The sequence below is a fragment of the Oncorhynchus nerka genome, linkage group LG5 (genome assembly GCF_034236695.1).
Source record: "Oncorhynchus nerka isolate Pitt River linkage group LG5, Oner_Uvic_2.0, whole genome shotgun sequence".
In the NCBI taxonomy this organism is placed as follows: domain Eukaryota; kingdom Metazoa; phylum Chordata; class Actinopteri; order Salmoniformes; family Salmonidae; genus Oncorhynchus; species Oncorhynchus nerka.
The window spans coordinates 21,806,393-21,828,407 of NC_088400.1; the positions used below are offsets into that span (position 1 = coordinate 21,806,393).

Genomic DNA, 22,015 nt, shown 5'->3' on the forward strand with positions numbered 1-22,015 from the left:
TTTTATAGAAAGTTAGCAAAAATGCATAAGATCTTGCTAGCATGGAAAGGAAAATACCTGTGTATTTGTGGAAAAATCCCCTGATTAACTCTGTAGTCATATCCCAGTTTAACTATTTGCTTATGGCCTTGCCTACACCTAGCAACTAGTTTTTTTTAATTATATGAGCAAATAATATTGCATTTTATTTGGAATGGCAAGCCAGACAAAATTAAAAGGGCATATTTATATAATGAATATTAATTCGGAGGGCAGAAATGATTAAATATTAAAGCATTAGACCTCTCACGTAAGGCATCAGTCATACAAAAGTTATACATAAATCCGAAATGGTTCTCTAGTAAATTAGTAAGAATGTCTCACCCCATGTTCAAGAATGGCCTTTTTCCCTTTATTCAGTAAGGAAAAGTCAGGAACTTGTCTGTCGGCCCTGCATTGAAGACCAAAAAAACTGGGTAAAGAAAATTGTGATAAATAAAAATATATACCAGTTTCATTTAAGGATTAAAAAAAATTGACAGCTGTGCCATATAAATTGCAAAATAGTTGGGAAGAGATTTTCAATGTACCATTCCATGGCACATGGTTAATGAATTGACATGCAAAACAACACCATATTCAAAACATAATTTTTCTATTTAAATTATTATACAAAATTCTTGCAACAGAATGTTATATATATGGGGGATACAATCTTCTCAGCTCTGCAGATTTTGCTGCAAGGAGGCAGAGTCATTAGATCATTTATTTTGGTACTGTCCATGTGTAGCTCGTTTTTGGTCACAGGTCCAGGAATGGCTGAAGAATTGCAACATTTGCCTAGAACTAACGCTGCAGATAGCAATACTGGGTGATTTGATAAGTCATAGTCAATCAATCAATAATATAATAATTATTTGAGCAAAAATGTTTATCTTTAATTTACAATCTGTAGAAACTATGAGAATAGAAAGGTTCAGTACTTTTGTGAAGCATCACATCACACTTGAAAAATATATGGCAAATAGAAATCCAATATGGATGGTGTTAAGAGATAGATGGGAGGGGTTGAATGGAGCTGCAGGGTGGGACTAATAACAAGATAACCAATGTAAAACATACGGAGTCTGTAAAATGTATATAGGTTCAGAACTTTTGTGAAATAGCACAGTTACAAATATATGGTAAATAGAAATCAAACTGGATGGACATCAGAAATAGAGGAAGGACTAAAAACAAACTAAATAGAACTATTGTAAAATAGATTGTCTTTAAAAGGTGTATCGTATGTATAAGCTGGAAGTAGAAGCCTAAGTGTTATTGTTTATTAGTTACTCCAATTGGGGGAGCGGTGATAGGGTTTGTGGGGAATAATAAAGGATGGTATATACTAAAAAGTGTGTATATGTATATATGTATGTGTATGCATATATATACACTACCGTTCAAAATGTTTGGGGTCACTTAGAAATGCCCTTGTTTTGAAAGAAAAGCACATTTTTTGATCATTAAAATAACTTCAAATTCATCAGAAATACAGTGTAGACATTGTTAATGTTGTAAATGACTGTTGTAGCTGGAAACAGCTGATTTTTCATTGAATATCTACATAGGCGTACAGAGGCCCATTATCAGCAACCATCACTCCTGTGTTCCAATGGCACGTTGTGTTAGCTAATCCAAGTTTAGCATTTTAAAAGGCTAATTGATCATTAGAAAAACCCCTTTGCAATTATGTTAGCACAGCTGAAAATGGTTGTGCTGATTAAAGAAGCAATAAAACTGTCCTTCTTGAGACTAGTTGAGTATCTGGAGCATCAGCATTTGTGGGTTCGATTACAGGATCAAAATGGCCAGAAACAAAGGACTTTCTTCTGAAACTCATCAGTCTATTCTTGTTCTGAAAAATGAAGGCTATTCTATGTGAGAAATTGCCAAGAAACTGAAGATCTGGTACAACGCTGTGTACTACTCCCTTCACAGAACAGCACAAACTGTCTCTAACCAGAAAGAAAGAATGGGAGGCCCCGGTGCACAACTGACTAAGAGGACAAGTACATTAGAGTGTCTAGTTTGAGAACCAGACGCCTCACAAGTCCTCAACTGGCAGCTTCATTAAGTAGTACCCGCAAAAAAACAGTCTCAATGTCAACAGTGAAGAGGCGATTCCAGGATACTGGCCCTAACAGAACACAGAGGGTGTTCTTTAATAATAAACATGATCCAGGTAGAATCAGGAGTTCCCCAGTGTAGCTGTTCAGGCCCCTTACTTTTTTCGATATTTACTGACGACATGCCACTGGCTTTGAGTAAAGCCTGTGTGTTTATGTATGCGGAATACTCAACACTATACACATCAGCTACTACAGCAACTGAAATGACTGCAACACATAACAAAGTGCTGCAATTAGTTTCAGAATGGGTGGCAAGGAATCAGTTAGTCCTAAATATTTCCAAAACTAAAAGCATTGTATTTGGGACAAATCATTCACTAAACCCTAAACTTCAACTAATACTCGTAATAAATCATGTGGAAATTGAGCAAGATGCGGTGACTAAACTGCTTGGAGTAACCCTGGATTGTAAACTGTCATGGTCAAAACATATTGATACAACAGTAGCTAAGATGAATGTCTGTTCATAATAAAGTGTAGATCTACCTTCTTAACAGCCCTATCAACAAGGCAGGTCCTACAGGCCCTAGTTTCTACCTTCTTAACAGCCCTATCAACAAGGCAGGTCCTACAGGCCCTAGTTTCTACCTTCTTAACAGCCCTATCAACAAGGCAGGTCCTACAGGCCCTAGTTTCTACCTTCTTAACAGCCCTATCAACAAGGCAGGTCCTACAGGCCCTAGTTTCTACCTTCTTATTAACAGCACTATCAACAAGGCAGGTCCTACAGGCCCTAGTTTCTACCTTCTTAACAGCCCTATCAACAAGGCAGGTCCTACAGGCCCTAGTTTCTACCTTCTTAACAGCACTATCAACAAGGCAGGTCCTACAGGCCCTAGTTTCTACCTTCTTAACAGCACTATCAACAATGCAAGTCCTACAGGCCCTAGTTTCTACCTTCTTAACAGCACTATCAACAAGGCAGGTCCTACAGGCCCTAGTTTCTACCTTCTTAACAGCACTATCAACAAGGCAGGTCCTACAGGCCCTAGTTTCTACCTTCTTAACAGCACTATCAACAAGGCAGGTCCTACAGGCCCTAGTTTCTGCCTTCTTAACAACACTATCAACAAGGCAGGTCCTACAGGCCCTAGTTTCTACCTTCTTAACAGCCCTATCAACAAGGCAGGTCCTACAGGCCCTAGTTTCTACCTTCTTAACAGCACTATCAACAAGGCAGGTCCTACAGGCCCTAGTTTCTACCTTCTTAACAGCCCTATCAACAAGGCAGGTCCTACAGGCCCTAGTTTCTACCTTCTTAACAGCACTATCAACAAGGCAGGTCCTACAGGCCCTAGTTTCTACCTTCTTAACAGCCCTATCAACAAGGCAGGTCCTACAGGCCCTAGTTTCTACCTTCTTAACAGCCCTATCAACAAGGCAGGTCCTACAGGCCCTAGTTTCTACCTTCTTAACAGCCCTATCAACAAGGCAGGTCCTACAGGCCCTAGTTTCTACGTTCTTAACAGCACTATCAACAAGGCAGGTCCTACAGGCCCTAGTTTCTGCCTTCTTAACAACACTATCAACAAGGCAGGTCCTACAGGCCCTAGTTTCTACCTTCTTAACAGCCCTATCAACAAGGCAGGTCCTACAGGCCCTAGTTTCTACCTTCTTAACAGCACTATCAACAAGGCAGGTCCTACAGGCCCTAGTTTCTGCCTTCTTAACAACACTATCAACAAGGCAAGTCCTACAGGCCCTAGTTTCTACCTTCTTAACAGCCCTATCAACAAGGCAGGTCCTACAGGCCCTAGTTTCTACCTTCTTAACAGCCCTATCAACAAGGCAGGTCCTACAGGCCCTAGTTTCTACCTTCTTAACAGCACTATCAACAAGGCAGGTCCTACAGGCCCTAGTTTCTACCTTCTTAACAGCCCTATCAACAAGGCAGGTCCTACAGGCCCTAGTTTCTACCTTCTTAACAGCCCTATCAACAAGGCAGGTCCTACAGGCCCTAGTTTCTACCTTCTTAACAGCACTATCAACAAGGCAGGTCCTACAGGCCCTAGGTTCTACCTTCTTAACAGCCCTATCAACAAGGCAGGTCCTACAGGCCCTAGTTTCTACCTTCTTAACAGCACTATCAACAAGGCAGGTCCTACAGGCCCTAGTTTCTACCTTCTTAACAGCCCTATCAACAAGGCAGGTCCTACAGGCCCTAGTTTCTACCTTCTTAACAGCCCTATCAACAAGGCAGGTCCTACAGGCCCTAGTTTCTACCTTCTTAACAACACTATCAACAAGGCAAGTCCTACAGGCCCTAGTTTCTACCTTCTTAACAGCCCTATCAACAAGGCAGGTCCTACAGGCCCTAGTTTCTACCTTCTTAACAGCCTTATCAACAAGGCAGGTCCTACAGGCCCTAGTTTCTACCTTCTTAACAGCACTATCAACAAGGCAGGTCCTACAGGCCCTAGTTTCTGCCTTCTTAACAACACTATCAACAAGGCAGGTCCTACAGGCCCTAGTTTCTGCCTTCTTAACAGCCCTATCAACAAGGCAGGTCCTACAGGCCCTAGTTTCTACCTTCTTAACAGCACTATCAACAAGGCAGGTCCTACAGGCCCTAGTTTCTGCCTTCTTAACAACACTATCAACAAGGCAAGTCCTACAGGCCCTAGTTTCTACCTTCTTAACAGCCCTATCAACAAGGCAGGTCCTACAGGCCCTAGTTTCTACCTTCTTAACAGCCCTATCAACAAGGCAGGTCCTACAGGCACTAGTTTCTACCTTCTTAACAGCACTATCAACAAGGCAGGTCCTACAGGCCCTAGGTTCTACCTTCTTAACAGCCCTATCAACAAGGCAGGTCCTACAGGCCCTAGTTTCTACCTTCTTAACAGCCCTATCAACAAGGCAGGTCCTACAGGCCCTAGTTTCTACCTTCTTAACAGCCCTATCAACAAGGCAGGTCCTACAGGCCCTAGTTTCTACCTTCTTAACAGCCCTATCAACAAGGCAGGTCCTACAGGCCCTAGTTTCTACCTTCTTAACAACACTATCAACAAGGCAAGTCCTACAGGCCCTAGTTTCTACCTTCTTAACAGCCCTATCAACAAGGCAGGTCCTACAGGCCCTAGTTTCTACCTTCTTAACAGCCCTATCAACAAGGCAGGTCCTACAGGCCCTAGTTTCTACCTTCTTAACAGCACTATCAACAAGGCAGGTCCTACAGGCCCTAGTTTCTGCCTTCTTAACAACACTATCAACAAGGCAAGTCCTACAGGCCCTAGTTTCTACCTTCTTAACAGCCCTATCAACAAGGCAGGTCCTACAGGCCCTAGTTTCTACCTTCTTAACAGCCCTATCAACAAGGCAGGTCCTACAGGCCCTAGTTTCTACCTTCTTAACAGCACTATCAACAAGGCAGGTCCTACAGGCCCTAGTTTCTACCTTCTTAACAGCCCTATCAACAAGGCAGGTCCTACAGGCCCTAGTTTCTACCTTCTTAACAGCACTATCAACAAGGCAGGTCCTACAGGCCCTAGTTTCTGCCTTCTTAACAACACTATCAACAAGGCAAGTCCTACAGGCCCTAGTTTCTACCTTCTTAACAGCCCTATCAACAAGGCAGGTCCTACAGGCCCTAGTTTCTACATTCTTAACAGCCCTATCAACAAGGCAGGTCCTACAGGCCCTAGTTTCTACCTTCTTAACAGCCCTATCAACAAGGCAGGTCCTACAGGCCCTAGTTTCTACCTTCTTAACAGCCCTATCAACAAGGCAGGTCCTACAGGCCCTAGTTTCTACCTTCTTATTAACAGCACTATCAACAAGGCAGGTCCTACAGGCCCTAGTTTCTACCTTCTTAACAGCCCTATCAACAAGGCAGGTCCTACAGGCCCTAGTTTCTACCTTCTTAACAGCACTATCAACAAGACAGGTCCTACAGGCCCTAGTTTCTACCTTCTTAACAGCACTATCAACAATGCAAGTCCTACAGGCCCTAGTTTCCTCCTTCTTAACAGCACTATCAACAAGGCAGGTCCTACAGGCCCTAGTTTCTACCTTCTTAACAGCACTATCAACAAGGCAGGTCCTACAGGCCCTAGTTTCTACCTTCTTAACAGCACTATCAACAAGGCAGGTCCTACAGGCCCTAGTTTCTGCCTTCTTAACAACACTATCAACAAGGCAGGTCCTACAGGCCCTAGTTTCTACCTTCTTAACAGCCCTATCAACAAGGCATGTCCTACAGGCCCTAGTTTCTACCTTCTTAACAGCACTATCAACAAGGCAGGTCCTACAGGCCCTAGTTTCTGCCTTCTTAACAACACTATCAACAAGGCAGGTCCTACAGGCCCTAGTTTCTACCTTCTTAACAGCCCTATCAACAAGGCAGGTCCTACAGGCCCTAGTTTCTACCTTCTTAACAGCCCTATCAACAAGGCAGGTCCTACAGGCCCTAGTTTCTACCTTCTTAACAGCACTATCAACAAGGCAGGTCCTACAGGCCCTAGTTTCTACCTTCTTAACAACCCTATCAACAAGGCAGGTCCTACAGGCCCTAGTTTCTACCTTCTTAACAGCCCTATCAACAAGGCAGGTCCTACAGGCCCTAGTTTCTACCTTCTTAACAGCACTATCAACAAGGCAGGTTCTACAGGCCCTAGTTTCTACCTTCTTAACAGCCCTATCAACAAGGCAGGTCCTACAGGCCCTAGTTTCTACCTTCTTAACAACACTATCAACAAGGCAAGTCCTACAGGCCCTAGTTTCTACCTTCTTAACAGCCCTATCAACAAGGCAGGTCCTACAGGCCCTAGTTTCTACCTTCTTAACAACACTATCAACAAGACAAGTCCTACAGGCCCTAGTTTCTACCTTCTTAACAGCACTATCAACAAGGCAGGTCCTACAGGCCCTAGTTTCTGCCTTCTTAACAACACTATCAACAAGGCAAGTCCTACAGGCCCTAGTTTCTACCTTCTTAACAGCCCTATCAACAAGGCAGGTCCTACAGGCCCTAGTTTCTACCTTCTTAACAGCCCTATCAACAAGGCAGGTCCTACAGGCCCTAGTTTCTACCTTCTTAACAGCACTATCAACAAGGCAGGTCCTAAAGGCCCTAGTTTCTACCTTCTTAACAGCCCTATCAACAAGGCAGGTCCTACAGGCCCTAGTTTCTACCTTCTTAACAGCCCTATCAACAAGGCAGGTCCTAGTTTTCTACCTTCTTAACAGCCCTATCAACAAGGAAGGTCCTACAGGCCCTAGTTTCTACCTTCTTAACAACCCTATCAACAAGGCAGGTCCTACAGGCCCTAGTTTCTACCTTCTTATTAACAGCACTATCAACAAGGCAGGTCCTACAGGCCCTAGTTTCTACCTTCTTAACAGCACTATCAACAAGGCAGGTTCTACAGGCCCTAGTTTCTACCTTCTTAACAGCCCTATCAACAAGGCAGGTCCTACAGGCCCTAGTTTCTACCTTCTTAACAACACTATCAACAAGGCAAGTCCTACAGGCCCTAGTTTCTACCTTCTTAACAGCCCTATCAACAAGGAAGGTCCTACAGGCCCTAGTTTCTACCTTCTTAACAACCCTATCAACAAGGCAGGTCCTACAGGCCCTAGTTTCTACCTTCTTATTAACAGCACTATCAACAAGGCAGGTCCTACAGGCCCTAGTTTCTACCTTCTTAACAGCACTATCAACAAGGCAGGTTCTACAGGCCCTAGTTTCTACCTTCTTAACAGCCCTATCAACAAGGCAGGTCCTACAGGCCCTAGTTTCTACCTTCTTAACAGCACTATCAACAAGGCAGGTCCTACAGGCCCTAGTTTCTACCTTCTTAACAGCCCTATCAACAAGGCAGGTCCTACAGGCCCTAGTTTCTACCTTCTTAACAACACTATCAACAAGACAAGTCCTACAGGCCCTAGTTTCTACCTTCTTAACAGCACTATCAACAAGGCAGGTCCTACAGGCCCTAGTTTCTGCCTTCTTAACAACACTATCAACAAGGCAAGTCCTACAGGCCCTAGTTTCTACCTTCTTAACAGCCCTATCAACAAGGCAGGTCCTACAGGCCCTAGTTTCTACCTTCTTAACAGCCCTATCAACAAGGCAGGTCCTACAGGCCCTAGTTTCTACCTTCTTAACAGCACTATCAACAAGGCAGGTCCTACAGGCCCTAGTTTCTACCTTCTTAACAGCCCTATCAACAAGGCAGGTCCTACAGGCCCTAGTTTCTACCTTCTTAACAGCCCTATCAACAAGGCAGGTCCTACAGGCCCTAGTTTCTACCTTCTTAACAGCCCTATCAACAAGGAAGGTCCTACAGGCCCTAGTTTCTACCTTCTTAACAGCCCTATCAACAAGGCAGGTCCTACAGGCCCTAGTTGCTACCTTCTTATTAACAGCACTATCAACAAGGCAGGTCCTACAGGCCCTAGTTTCTACCTTCTTAACAGCCCTATCAACAAGGCAGGTCCTACAGGCCCTAGTTTCTACCTTCTTATTAACATCACTATCAACAAGGCAGGTCCTACAGGCCCTAGTTTCTACCTTCTTAACAGCCCTATCAACAAGGCAGGTCCTACAGGCCCTAGTTTCTACCTTCTTAACAGCACTATCACCAAGGCAGGTCCTACAGGCCCTAGTTTCTACCTTCTTAACAGCACTATCAACAATGCAAGTCCTACAGGCCCTAGTTTCTACCTTCTTAACAGCACTATCAACATGGCAGGTCCTACAGGCCCTAGTTTCTACCTTCTTAACAGCACTATCAACAAGGCAGGTCCTACAGGCCCTAGTTTCTGCCTTCTTAACAACACTATCAACAAGGCAGGTCCTACAGGCCCTAGTTTCTACCTTCTTAACAGCCCTATCAACAAGGCAGGTCCTACAGGCCCTAGTTTCTACCTTCTTAACAGCCCTATCAACAAGGCAGGTCCTACAGGCCCTAGTTTCTACCTTCTTAACAGCACTATCAACAAGGCAGGTCCTACAGGCCCTAGTTTCTACCTTCTTAACAACCCTATCAACAAGGCAGGTCCTACAGGCCCTAGTTTCTACCTTCTTAACAACCCTATCAACAAGGCAGGTCCTACAGGCCCTAGTTTCTACCTTCTTAACAGCCCTATCAACAAGGCAGGTCCTACAGGCCCTAGTTTCTACCTTCTTAACAGCACTATCAACAAGGCAGGTCCTACAGGCCCTAGTTTCTACATTCTTAACAGCCCTATCAACAAGGCAGGTCCTACAGGCCCTAGTTTCTACCTTCTTAATAACACTATCAACAAGGCAAGTCCTACAGGCCCTAGTTTCTACCTTCTTAACAGCCCTATCAACAAGGCAGGTCCTACAGGCCCTAGTTTCTACCTTCTTAACAGCCCTATCAACAAGGCAGGTCCTACAGGCCCTAGTTTCTACCTTCTTAACAGCACTATCAACAAGGCAGGTCCTACAGGCCCTAGTTTCTACCTTCTTAACAGCCCTATCAACAAGGCAGGTCCTACAGGCCCTGGTTTCTACCTTCTTAACAGCACTATCAACAAGCAGGTCCTACAGGCCCTAGTTTCTACCTTCTTAACAACCCTATCAACAAGGCAGGTCCTACAGGCCCTAGTTTCTACCTTCTTAACAACACTATCAACAAGGCAAGTCCTACAGGCCCTAGTTTCTACCTTCTTAACAGCCCTATCAACAAGGCAAGTCCTACAGGCCCTAGTTTCTACCTTCTTAACAGCACTATCAACAAGGCAGGTCCTACAGGCCTAGTTTCTGCCTTCTTAACAACACTATCAACAAGGCAAGTCCTACAGGCCTAGTTTCTACCTTCTTAACAGCCCTATCAACAAGGCAGGTCCTACAGGCCCTAGTTTCTACCTTCTTAACAGCCCTATCAACAAGGCAGGTCCTACAGGCCCTAGTTTCTACCTTCTTAACAGCACTATCAACAAGGCAGGTCCTACAGGCCCTAGTTTCTACCTTCTTAACAGCCCTATCAACAAGGCAGGTCCTACAGGCCCTAGTTTCTACCTTCTTAACAGCCCTATCAACAAGGCAGGTCCTACAGGCCCTAGTTTCTACCTTCTTAACAGCCCTATCAACAAGGCAGGTCCTACAGGCCCTAGTTGCTACCTTCTTATTAACAGCACTATCAACAAGGCAGGTCCTACAGGCCCTAGTTTCTACCTTCTTAACAGCCCTATCAACAAGGCAGGTCCTACAGGCCCTAGTTTCTACCTTCTTAACAGCACTATCAACAAGGCAGGTCCTACAGGCCCTAGTTTCTACCTTCTTAACAGCCCTATCAACAAGGCAGGTCCTACAGGCCCTAGTTTCTACCTTCTTAACAGCCCTATCAACAAGGCAGGTCCTACAGGCCCTAGTTTCTACCTTCTTAACAGCCCTATCAACAAGGCAGGTCCTACAGGCCCTAGTTTCTACCTTCTTAACAGCCCTATCAACAAGGCAGGTCCTACAGGCCCTAGTTTCTACCTTCTTAACAGCCCTATCAACAAGGCAGGTCCTACAGGCCCTAGTTTCTACCTTCTTAACAACACTATCAACAAGGCAAGTCCTACAGGCCCTAGTTTCTACCTTCTTAACAGCCCTATCAACAAGGCAGTTCCTACAGGCCCTAGTTTCTACCTTCTTAACAGCCCTATCAACAAGGCAAGTCCTACAGGCCCTAGTTTCTACCTTCTTAACAGCACTATCAACAAGGCAGGTCCTACAGGCCCTAGTTTCTGCCTTCTTAACAACACTATCAACAAGGCAAGTCCTACAGGCCCTAGTTTCTACCTTCTTAACAGCCCTATCAACAAGGCAGGTCCTACAGGCCCTAGTTTCTACCTTCTTAACAGCCCTATCAACAAGGCAGGTCCTACAGGCCCTAGTTTCTACCTTCTTAACAGCACTATCAACAAGGCAGGTCCTACAGGCCCTAGTTTCTACCTTCTTAACAGCCCTATCAACAAGGCAGGTCCTACAGGCCCTAGTTTCTACCTTCTTAACAGCCCTATCAACAAGGCAGGTCCTACAGGCCCTAGTTTCTACCTTCTTAACAGCCCTATCAACAAGGCAGGTCCTACAGGCCCTAGTTGCTACCTTCTTATTAACAGCACTATCAACAAGGCAGGTCCTACAGGCCCTAGTTTCTACCTTCTTAACAGCCCTATCAACAAGGCAGGTCCTACAGGCCCTAGTTTCTACCTTCTTAACAGCACTATCAACAAGGCAGGTCCTACAGGCCCTAGTTTCTACCTTCTTAACAGCCCTATCAACAAGGCAGGTCCTACAGGCCCTAGTTTCTACCTTCTTAACAGCACTATCAACAAGGCAGGTCCTACAGGCCCTAGTTTCTACCTTCTTAACAGCACTATCAACAAGGCAGGTCCTACAGGCCCTAGTTTCTACCTTCTTAACAGCACTATCAACAAGGCAGGTCCTACAGGCCTAGTTTCTACCTTCTTAACAGCCCTATCAACAAGGCAGGTCCTACAGGCCCTGGTTTCTACCTTCTTAACAGCCCTATCAACAAGGCAGGTCCTACAGGCCCTAGTTTCTACCTTCTTAACAGCCCTATCAACAAGGCAGGTCCTACAGGCCCTAGTTTCTACCTTCTTAACAACACTATCAACAAGGCAAGTCCTACAGGCCCTAGTTTCTACCTTCTTAACAGCCCTATCAACAAGGCAAGTCCTACAGGCCCTAGTTTCTACCTTCTTAACAGCACTATCAACAAGGCAGGTCCTACAGGCCCTAGTTTCTGCCTTCTTAACAACACTATCAACAAGGCAAGTCCTACAGGCCCTAGTTTCTACCTTCTTAACAGCCCTATCAACAAGGCAGGTCCTACAGGCCCTAGTTTCTACCTTCTTAACAGCCCTATCAACAAGGCAGGTCCTACAGGCCCTAGTTTCTACCTTCTTAACAGCACTATCAACAAGGCAGGTCCTACAGGCCCTAGTTTCTACCTTCTTAACAGCCCTATCAACAAGGCAGGTCCTACAGGCCCTAGTTTCTACCTTCTTAACAGCACTATCAACAAGGCAGGTCCTACAGGCCCTAGTTTCTACCTTCTTAACAGCCCTATCAACAAGGCAGGTCCTACAGGCCCTAGTTTCTACCTTCTTAACAGCACTATCAACAAGGCAGGTCCTACAGGCCCTAGTTTCTACCTTCTTAACAGCCCTATCAACAAGGCAGGTCCTACAGGCCCTAGTTTCTACCTTCTTAACAGCCCTATCAACAAGGCAGGTCCTACAGGCCCTAGTTTCTACCTTCTTAACAGCCCTATCAACAAGGCAGCCTACTATACCTTCTTAACAGCCCTATCAACAAGGCAGGTCCTACAGGCCCTAGTTTCTACCTTCTTAACAGCCCTATCAACAAGGCAGGTCCTACAGGCCCTAGTTTCTACCTTCTTAACAACACTATCAACAAGGCAAGTCCTACAGGCCCTAGTTTCTACCTTCTTAACAGCCCTATCAACAAGGCAGTCCTACAGGCCCTAGTTTCTACCTTCTTAACAGCCCTATCAACAAGGCAAGTCCTACAGGCCCTAGTTTCTACCTTCTTAACAGCACTATCAACAAGGCAGGTCCTACAGGCCCTAGTTTCTGCCTTCTTAACAGCACTATCAACAAGGCAAGTCCTACAGGCCCTAGTTTCTACCTTCTTAACAGCCCTATCAACAAGGCAGGTCCTACAGGCCCTAGTTTCTACCTTCTTAACAGCCCTATCAACAAGGCAGGTCCTACAGGCCCTAGTTTCTACCTTCTTAACAGCACTATCAACAAGGCAGGTCCTACAGGCCCTAGTTTCTACCTTCTTAACAGCCCTATCAACAAGGCAGGTCCTACAGGCCCTAGTTTCTACCTTCTTAACAGCCCTATCAACAAGGCAGGTCCTACAGGCCCTAGTTTCTACCTTCTTAACAGCCCTATCAACAAGGCAGGTCCCTTCTTAACAGGCCCTAGTTTCTACCTTCTTAACAGCACTATCAACAAGGCAGGTCCTACAGGCCCTAGTTTCTACCTTCTTTAACAGCCCTATCAACAAGGCAGGTCCTACAGGCCCTAGTTTCTACCTTCTTAACAGCACTATCAACAAGGCAGGTCCTACAGGCCCTAGTTTCTACCTTCTTAACAGCCCTATCAACAAGGCAGGTCCTACAGGCCCTAGTTTCTACCTTCTTAACAGCACTATCAACAAGGCAGGTCCTACAGGCCCTAGTTTCTACCTTCTTAACAGCACTATCAACAAGGCAGGTCCTACAGGCCCTAGTTTCTACCTTCTTCACAGCCCTATCAACAAGGCAGGTCCTACAGGCCCTAGTTTCTACCTTCTTAACAGCCCTATCAACAAGGCAGGTCCTACAGGCCCTAGTTTCTACCTTCTTAACAGCACTATCAACAAGGCAGGTCCTACAGGCCCTAGTTTCTACCTTCTTAACAGCCCTATCAACAAGGCAGGTCCTACAGGCCCTAGTTTCTACCTTCTTAACAGCCCTATCAACAAGGCAGGTCCTACAGGCCCTAGTTTCTACCTTCTTAACAGCACTATCAACAAGGCAGGTCCTACAGGCCCTAGTTTATACCTTCTTAACAGCCCTATCAACAAGGCAGGTCCTACAGGCCCTAGTTTCTACCTTCTTAACAGCCCTATCAACAAGGCAGGTCCTACAGGCCCTAGTTTCTACCTTCTTAACAGCCCTATCAACAAGGCAGGTCCTACAGGCCCTAGTTTCTACCTTCTTAACAGCCCTATCAACAAGGCAGGTCCTACAGGCCCTAGTTTCTACCTTCTTAACAACACTATCAACAAGGCAAGTCCTACAGGCCCTAGTTTCTACCTTCTTAACAGCACTATCAACAAGGCAGGTCCTACAGGCCCTAGTTTCTACCTTCTTAACAGCCCTATCAACAAGGCAAGTCCTACAGGCCCTAGTTTCTACCTTCTTAACAGCACTATCAACAAGGCAGGTCCTACAGGCCCTAGTTTCTGCCTTCTTAACAACACTATCAACAAGGCAAGTCCTACAGGCCCTAGTTTCTACCTTCTTAACAGCCCTATCAACAAGGCAGGTCCTACAGGCCCTAGTTTCTACCTTCTTAACAGCCCTATCAACAAGGCAGGTCCTACAGGCCCTAGTTTCTACCTTCTTAACAGCACTATCAACAAGGCAGGTCCTACAGGCCCTAGTTTCTACCTTCTTAACAGCCCTATCAACAAGGCAGGTCCTACAGGCCCTAGTTTCTACCTTCTTAACAGCCCTATCAACAAGGCAGGTCCTACAGGCCCTAGTTTCTACCTTCTTAACAGCCCTATCAACAAGGCAGGTCCTACAGGCCCTAGTTGCTACCTTCTTATTAACAGCACTATCAACAAGGCAGGTCCTACAGGCCCTAGTTTCTACCTTCTTAACAGCCCTATCAACAAGGCAGGTCCTACAGGCCCTAGTTTCTACCTTCTTAACAGCACTATCAACAAGGCAGGTCCTACAGGCCCTAGTTTCTACCTTCTTAACAGCCCTATCAACAAGGCAGGTCCTACAGGCCCTAGTTTCTACCTTCTTAACAGCCCTATCAACAAGGCAGGTCCTACAGGCCCTAGTTTCTACCTTCTTAACAGCACTATCAACAAGGCAGGTCCTACAGGCCCTAGTTTCTATCTTCTTAACAGCCCTATCAACAAGGCAGGTCCTACAGGCCCTAGTTTCTACCTTCTTAACAGCCCTATCAACAAGGCAGGTCCTACAGGCCCTGGTTTCTACCTTCTTAACAGCACTATCAACAAGGCAGGTCCTACAGGCCCTAGTTTCTACCTTCTTAACAGCCCTATCAACAAGGCAGGTCCTACAGGCCCTAGTTTCTACCTTCTTAACAACACTATCAACAAGGCAAGTCCTACAGGCCCTAGTTTCTACCTTCTTAACAGCCCTATCAACAAGGCAGGTCCTACAGGCCCTAGTTTCTACCTTCTTAACAGCCCTATCAACAAGGCAAGTCCTACAGGCCCTAGTTTCTACCTTCTTAACAGCACTATCAACAAGGCAGGTCCTACAGGCCCTAGTTTCTGCCTTCTTAACAACACTATCAACAAGGCAAGTCCTACAGGCCCTAGTTTCTACCTTCTTAACAGCCCTATCAACAAGGCAGGTCCTACAGGCCCTAGTTTCTACCTTCTTAACAGCCCTATCAACAAGGCAGGTCCTACAGGCCCTAGTTTCTACCTTCTTAACAGCACTATCAACAAGGCAGGTCCTACAGGCCCTAGTTTCTACCTTCTTAACAGCCCTATCAACAAGGCAGGTCCTACAGGCCCTAGTTTCTACCTTCTTAACAGCCCTATCAACAAGGCAGGTCCTACAGGCCCTAGTTTCTACCTTCTTAACAGCACTATCAACAAGGCAGGTCCTACAGGCCCTAGTTTCTACCTTCTTAACAGCCCTATCAACAAGGCAGGTCCTACAGGCCCTAGTTTCTACCTTCTTAACAGCACTATCAACAATGCAAGTCCTACAGGCCCTAGTTTCTACCTTCTTAACAGCACTATCAACAAGGCAGGTCCTACAGGCCCTAGTTTCTACCTTCTTAACAGCACTATCAACAAGGCAGGTCCTACAGGCCCTAGTTTCTACCTTCTTAACAGCACTATCAACAAGGCAGGTCCTACAAGCCCTAGTTTCTGCCTTCTTAACAGCACTATCAACAAGGAAAGTCCTACAGGCCCTAGTTTTGTCGCACCTTGACTACTGTTCAGTCGTGTGGTCAGGTGCCACAAACAGGGACTTTGCAGTTGGCTCAGAACAGGGCAGCACAGCCGTTCAAAGTACACAGAGAGCTAACATTAATGACAGGCATGTCAATCTCTCATGGCTGGAAGAGAGATTGACTTCATCACTACTTTTATTTATGAGAGGTGTTGACATGTTGAATGCACCGAGCTGTCTTTCTAAACTACTAGCACACAGCTAGGAAACCCATGTATACCCCACAAGACATGCCACTAGAGGTCTCTACACGGTCCCCAAGTCCAGAACAGACTATGGGAGGTACACAGTACTACATAGAGCCATAACCACATGGAACTCTATTCCACATAAGGTAAATGCTGCAAGCAGTAGAATCGGATTTTAAAAAGCAGGTAAAAATAAATCTAATGGAACAACAGGGACTGTGAAGAGACACACACAAAGGTACAACACATGCATTGTGATATTGTTATATGGTGGTATTATATGTTTTGTATTGTAGATGTGTAGTGGTGTAATAATGTTATATTATGTACTGTTTTATCTTTTGTTGTAAATGTAATGTAAGTGCTTTAATATGTGTGGACACCAGGAAGAGTAGCTGCTGCCTTGGCAGAACTAATGGGGTTCCTTAATAAACCCCAGGAAGAGTAGCTGCTGCCTTGGCAGAACTAATGGGGTTCCTTAATAAACCCCAGGAAGAGTAGCTGCTGCCTTGGCAGAACTAATGGGGTTCCTTAATAAACCCCAGGAAGAGTAGCTGCTGCCTTGGCAGAACTAATGGGGTTCCTTAATAAACCCCAGGAAGAGTAGCTGCTGCCTTGGCAGAACTAATGGGGTTCCTTAATAAACCCCAGGAAGAGTAGCTGCTGCCTTGGCAGAACTAATGGGGTTCCTTAATAAACCCCAGGAAGAGTAGCTGCTGCCTTGGCAGGAACTAATGGGGTTCCTTAATAAACCCCAGGAAGAGTAGCTGCTGCCTTGGCAGGAACTAATGGGGATCCTTAATAAACCCCAGGAAGAGTAGCTGCTGCCTTGGCAGGAACTAATGGGGATCCTTAATAAACCCCAGGAAGAGTAGCTGCTGCCTTGGCAGGATTAACGGGGTTCCTTAATAAATACAAAGTCCCTTTTCCCAAAGAGCCCTAACTCCTTAGTGTGTAGCAACGGCATTGTAACTACATTGTGTCTGTGTATTACATCTGTGTGTAATTGTGTTGAGATCTGTTTCCCCAGCAATCCGAGGCTTCTCTCCTCAACATAAGATCAATAGCTTTGCGGAGGCCAAGGGTCTGGACCGGATCAACGAGCGCATGCCCCCCCGCCGTGATGCCGTCAACAGTGTGGGTGTCTCCATGGGCCGCATGAACATGGGGGAGCCCAACGGCACCGACAACAACAGCAATATACAGGGATGATGCACACACACACACACACACACACACATTTAAACACTATTTCATACACACTCTGAAACACACACATGGATATGAAGTACATACACCAACATACACACATTTGACTTACACATACTCACAAATACACTTGATTTAAACATAAAGTACACACACATACTTATACATACACATAAACACAAAACATACAGGCTACACAAGTCAACATATACCCTTATACAGTGATGGCACACACACCATCCTCCTCCTCCCCCCTACCCCGTCCTGTTGCTGCCCAGCCCACCTCTCCACCAGTGTGGCAAGACTTTGCCATGGATGGTTGAGGCGTCCTACTGGACAAACTGTACTGCAGGTTCCATCATTACCTGATCTGACCTGGTCACACACACTACTGAAGGCCCCTGACCTGACCACAACACACTACGGAACACTCTACTGGACGTTCTGGAACACTCTACTGGACATTCTGGAACAGTCTACTGGACATTCTGGAACACTCTACTGGACATTCTGGAACACTCCTGGACGTTCTGGAACACTCTACTGAACGTTCTGGAACACTCTACTGGACGTTCTGGAACACTCTACTGGACGTTCTGGAACACTCTACTGGACGTTCTGGAACACTCTACTGGACGTTCTGGAACACTCTACTGGACGTTCTGGAACACTCTACTGGACGTTCTGGAACACTCTACTGAACGTTCTGGAACACTCCAATGCAAAACAAAGAGCTACTGTTCTGTTCGCATTGTGTAGTAGGGGTGACTGGGTGACAGATGTTACCTTTCTGTTGTGTTGAGGGCAGAGGGAGAGTGGGGGGGATTGGGGAGGGGAGGCATGGGCTGAGAGGTCAACGAGGGCTGAGGTGGCATGCGGGAGAGGGACTTCCTGTCCGGGATTTTCAGTTTCCTCTTCTCATTTTAAAACAGGAATTTTGTGGTCAGCCCGGTTGGTGGTTTACTTCATTCACTTTATTTTATAAGATAGATAGATAGATAGATAGATAGATCGAGAGATGGACTGGATGGTTGTTGTGATGTCCATGGGAGTTTATTTGTGTGTGCTTGTGTCTGCATTTGCAATTGTGTGAGTGTATGTGTGTCTGTGGGGGTGAAATTTGAATGGCATTTTCATATGCAACATACAAGGTTGTGCTATCGAACATGTTTTGCTACCAGTACTATATGATAATAACAGGACATTCAAATGAAACATATTATTTATTAACTTCAAGGAAAATACTATGTTGTCAGAAGGTTAAAAATGCAGTCTTATTACCTGAGTGTTCTCTCTCGATCTTATTTTATAAGCCAATATGCTCCACTGGTCAGTTAGTCAGGACTAAAGTGTGTGACCCACCGTTAATTCACACAGAGTTCACAGTACATTCACTACACCCCAGACAGACGCTGCCTCTAAAGTCAGTCAGATAAATAAAACTGACCTTAGATCAGTTTTAGTGGCAACGTCTGTCTATTCCACTCTTATGTTCTATTGCTAAAACTGATCATATTTAACTTTTAAGGGCAACTTTTTATCACTTTTACTTATTTCACTTGCTGGGACTAGCTACACGTTTAATGTTCTATTGCTGCCAAGTCAATCATAGAAATAGAAAGCATAGAATGGACACCTGTATCAGAAATTGAAATGTAGAAATAACTATGATAGATTGGCTGTTTTGCAGGCATGCAATCAGAATCAGCAATGAGTGAAGTCCATTCCATGCGTTCCATTTCTACGGTGTCCTCTTAATGTGCTGTCCAGTAGCCTATAACCTGAGCTGGCTGCACTGGAGGAAATTCCTATAGTGTATATGCTGTTGTGTTCTACCTTGAAAATGAAATGAAGTGTTTTTGGCTGAGTGTGAGCAGTGACTAACAGAAGTCAACAGAAGGTTATTTATTTGTAAAGCATTTATAAACGCATCAATGCATGCAGTTAAGTTATTTGATAATAATAATGTGAAATTCGATTTGTGCTGTGTTTCAGTATGGTAAGTTCCCTTTTTCTTCCTTCAAATAGGGATCATATTTATTTTGTAAAACATTTATGATTTTTATCATTTTTGAGGGGTGATTTTGTTATTCTTTTTGAAATGTTTTCCATTATTGTATTATGAGTTAATGTATTGTTTTATTTTGATGCTGTACAGACTGGAAGCTTCTATGAGGTGAAATGCATTGTGACTCTATCTCTCCTCTCTTCTCTGTTGATGTACAGGAGTTGCTTTTAAACTTGCAATAGCGTGAATGAATGACCATACTATAAAGAGACAGACTTTCATTCAGGCAGCCAAAGCATGATTGCATGGTAAACTCATCTGTAAAAGCAGACACAGTTACAGAAGTTGTCTTTCAAATTTTAAAGGGAAAGTTTACTCTCAAATCATAATTCTTAAATTATATTCTTGTTATTTAATATTATTATATTTATAATTAACATTATTCTTAAGCTCTCTGCTGGTTGCTCTTGCATTTTTCTGATCTTTGTTTGGTCTCATTGTGCTTTATTTTACGAGGTGAACTTCCTCGAGACCTTGTGCCATATAGTTTGTGCCATGGCTCTCTGTCTCATCACACACACTGTAAGCATGCCCCATGGGACAAACCACTTTTTTTACTCTTGAATAAAATATGCATGAACCTTTGGCATACTTCTGTTTATTTCCTCCGTTGTTCACAGATACATACAGAAGTGCACACACACACACACACACACACACACCACTATACACTGAGTATACCAGACATTAGGAACATCTTCTTAACATTGAATTGGACCCCCCCCCCCCCCCCCCCTTTCCCTCAAAACAGCCTACAAGGTGTTGGATGTTGGGCCGTTGACTCCAATGCTTCCCAGTTGTGGCAAGGTTGTTGAATGTCATTTGGGTGGTGGACCATTCTTGATACACACAGGAAACTGTTGAGCCTGAAAAACTCAGCCACGTTGCAATTCTTGACACAAACCGGTGCGCCTGGCACCTACTTCCATACCCGTTGAAAGGCACTTCAATCTTTTGTCATACCCATTCACCCTCTGAATGGCACACACACACAATCCACGTCTCAATTGTCTACACTGATTGAAGTGGATTTAACAAGTGACATCAATAAGGGATCATAGCTTTCACCTGGATTCACCTGGTCAGTCCATGTCATGGAAAGAGAAGGTGTTCATAATGTTTTCAGTGTATGTTCTCTAATTGCCCTCTGGTGGAGAACGCCCCCTCAGTAGATCACACACAATAACTTCAGCTGGATCAAGCAGGCTCTAGCTATATTGAAAACACTTTTCCTGGCTCTTCCACAAATGTTTCCAGGCATGATGTGACATCCAGAGGATACATTTTTTTTTTAAATCATGAATTGACCATTTTCCTGTAATTTTCTGTAATATATTTAGGCTACCTAGTCCAGGATTCCACACCTGGATAGGGACCGTGACTTGTAGTGCTGTACTGTGTAATAATACTGTAACAAGATTTGAGTGGTGGGTTGACTGAAACTTGTTACATCACCTCCCCAAAACGTTATCACAAGAACACATACTGTATGATTCATCAGAAATGTAGCAGCTGTAGAAGTCTGGTTATAAAAACGTCCATCTGCGCTTACACCCATAACTCTTCCACCACTCCCTGTTCCATTACTGTTACCTATTACACCCATAACTCTTCCACCACTCCCTGTTCCATTACTGTTACCTATTACAGTACATGCCTCTTCCACCACCCCCTGTTCCATTACTGTTACCTATTACAGTACATGCCTCTTCCACCACTCCCTGTTCCACTACTGTTATCTATTACACCATAACTCTTCCACCACTCCCTGTTCCATTACTGTTACCTATTACAGTACATGCCTCTTCCACCACCCCCTGTTCCATTACTGTTACCTATTACAGTACATGCCTCTTCCACCACTCCCTGTTCCACTACTGTTATCTATTACACCATAACTCTTCCACCACTCCCTGTTCCATTACTGTTACCTATTACAGTACATGCCTCTTCCACCACCCCCTGTTCCATTACTGTTACCTATTACACTACATGCCTCTTCCACCACCCCCTGTTCCATTACTGTTACCTATTACAGTACATGCCTCTTCCACCACCCCTGTTCCATTACTGTTACCTATTACACTACATGCCTCTTCCACCAATCCCTGTTCCATTACTGTTACCTATTACAGTACATGCCTCTTCCACCCCTCCCTGTTCCATTACTGTTACCTATTACAGTACATGCCTCTTCCACCACCCCCTGTTCCATTACTGTTACCTATTACACTACATGCCTCTTCCACCACCCCCTGTTCCATTACTGTTACCTATTACAGTACATGCCTCTTCCACCAATCCCTGTTCCATTACTGTTACCTATTACACTACATGCCTCTTCCACCAATCCCTGTTCCATTACTGTTACCTATTACAGTACATGCCTCTTCCACCAATCCCTGTTCCATTACTGTTACCTATTACAGTACATGCCTCTTCCACCACTCCCTGTTCCATTACTGTTACCTATTACACTACATGCCTCTTCCACCAATCCCTGTTCCATTACTGTTACCTATTACACCCATAACTCTTCCACCACTCCCTGTTCCATTACTGTTAACTATTACAGTACATGCCTCTTCCACCACCCCCTGTTCCATTAATGTTATCTATTACAGTACATGCCTCTTCCACCACCCCGTTCCATTACTGTTACCT

At 44.7% G+C, this 22,015-nt stretch overlaps 1 protein-coding gene across 2 annotated transcripts in view; it reads left to right on the plus strand.

Moving 5' to 3' along the window:
* LOC115124837 (protein phosphatase 3 catalytic subunit alpha-like) overlaps positions 1–19,936 on the plus strand; it is a 99,736-nt gene extending 79,800 nt beyond the window's left edge. For both annotated transcript variants that reach the window (XM_065018457.1, XM_065018458.1), the window contains exon 14: positions 17,105–19,936. In XM_065018457.1, the coding sequence (XP_064874529.1) occupies positions 17,105–17,286 (182 nt within the window). In that variant the 3' untranslated portion in view covers positions 17,287–19,936. The remainder of the gene's footprint in view (positions 1–17,104) is intronic.
* The last annotated feature ends 2,079 nt before the right edge of the window (positions 19,937–22,015 follow it).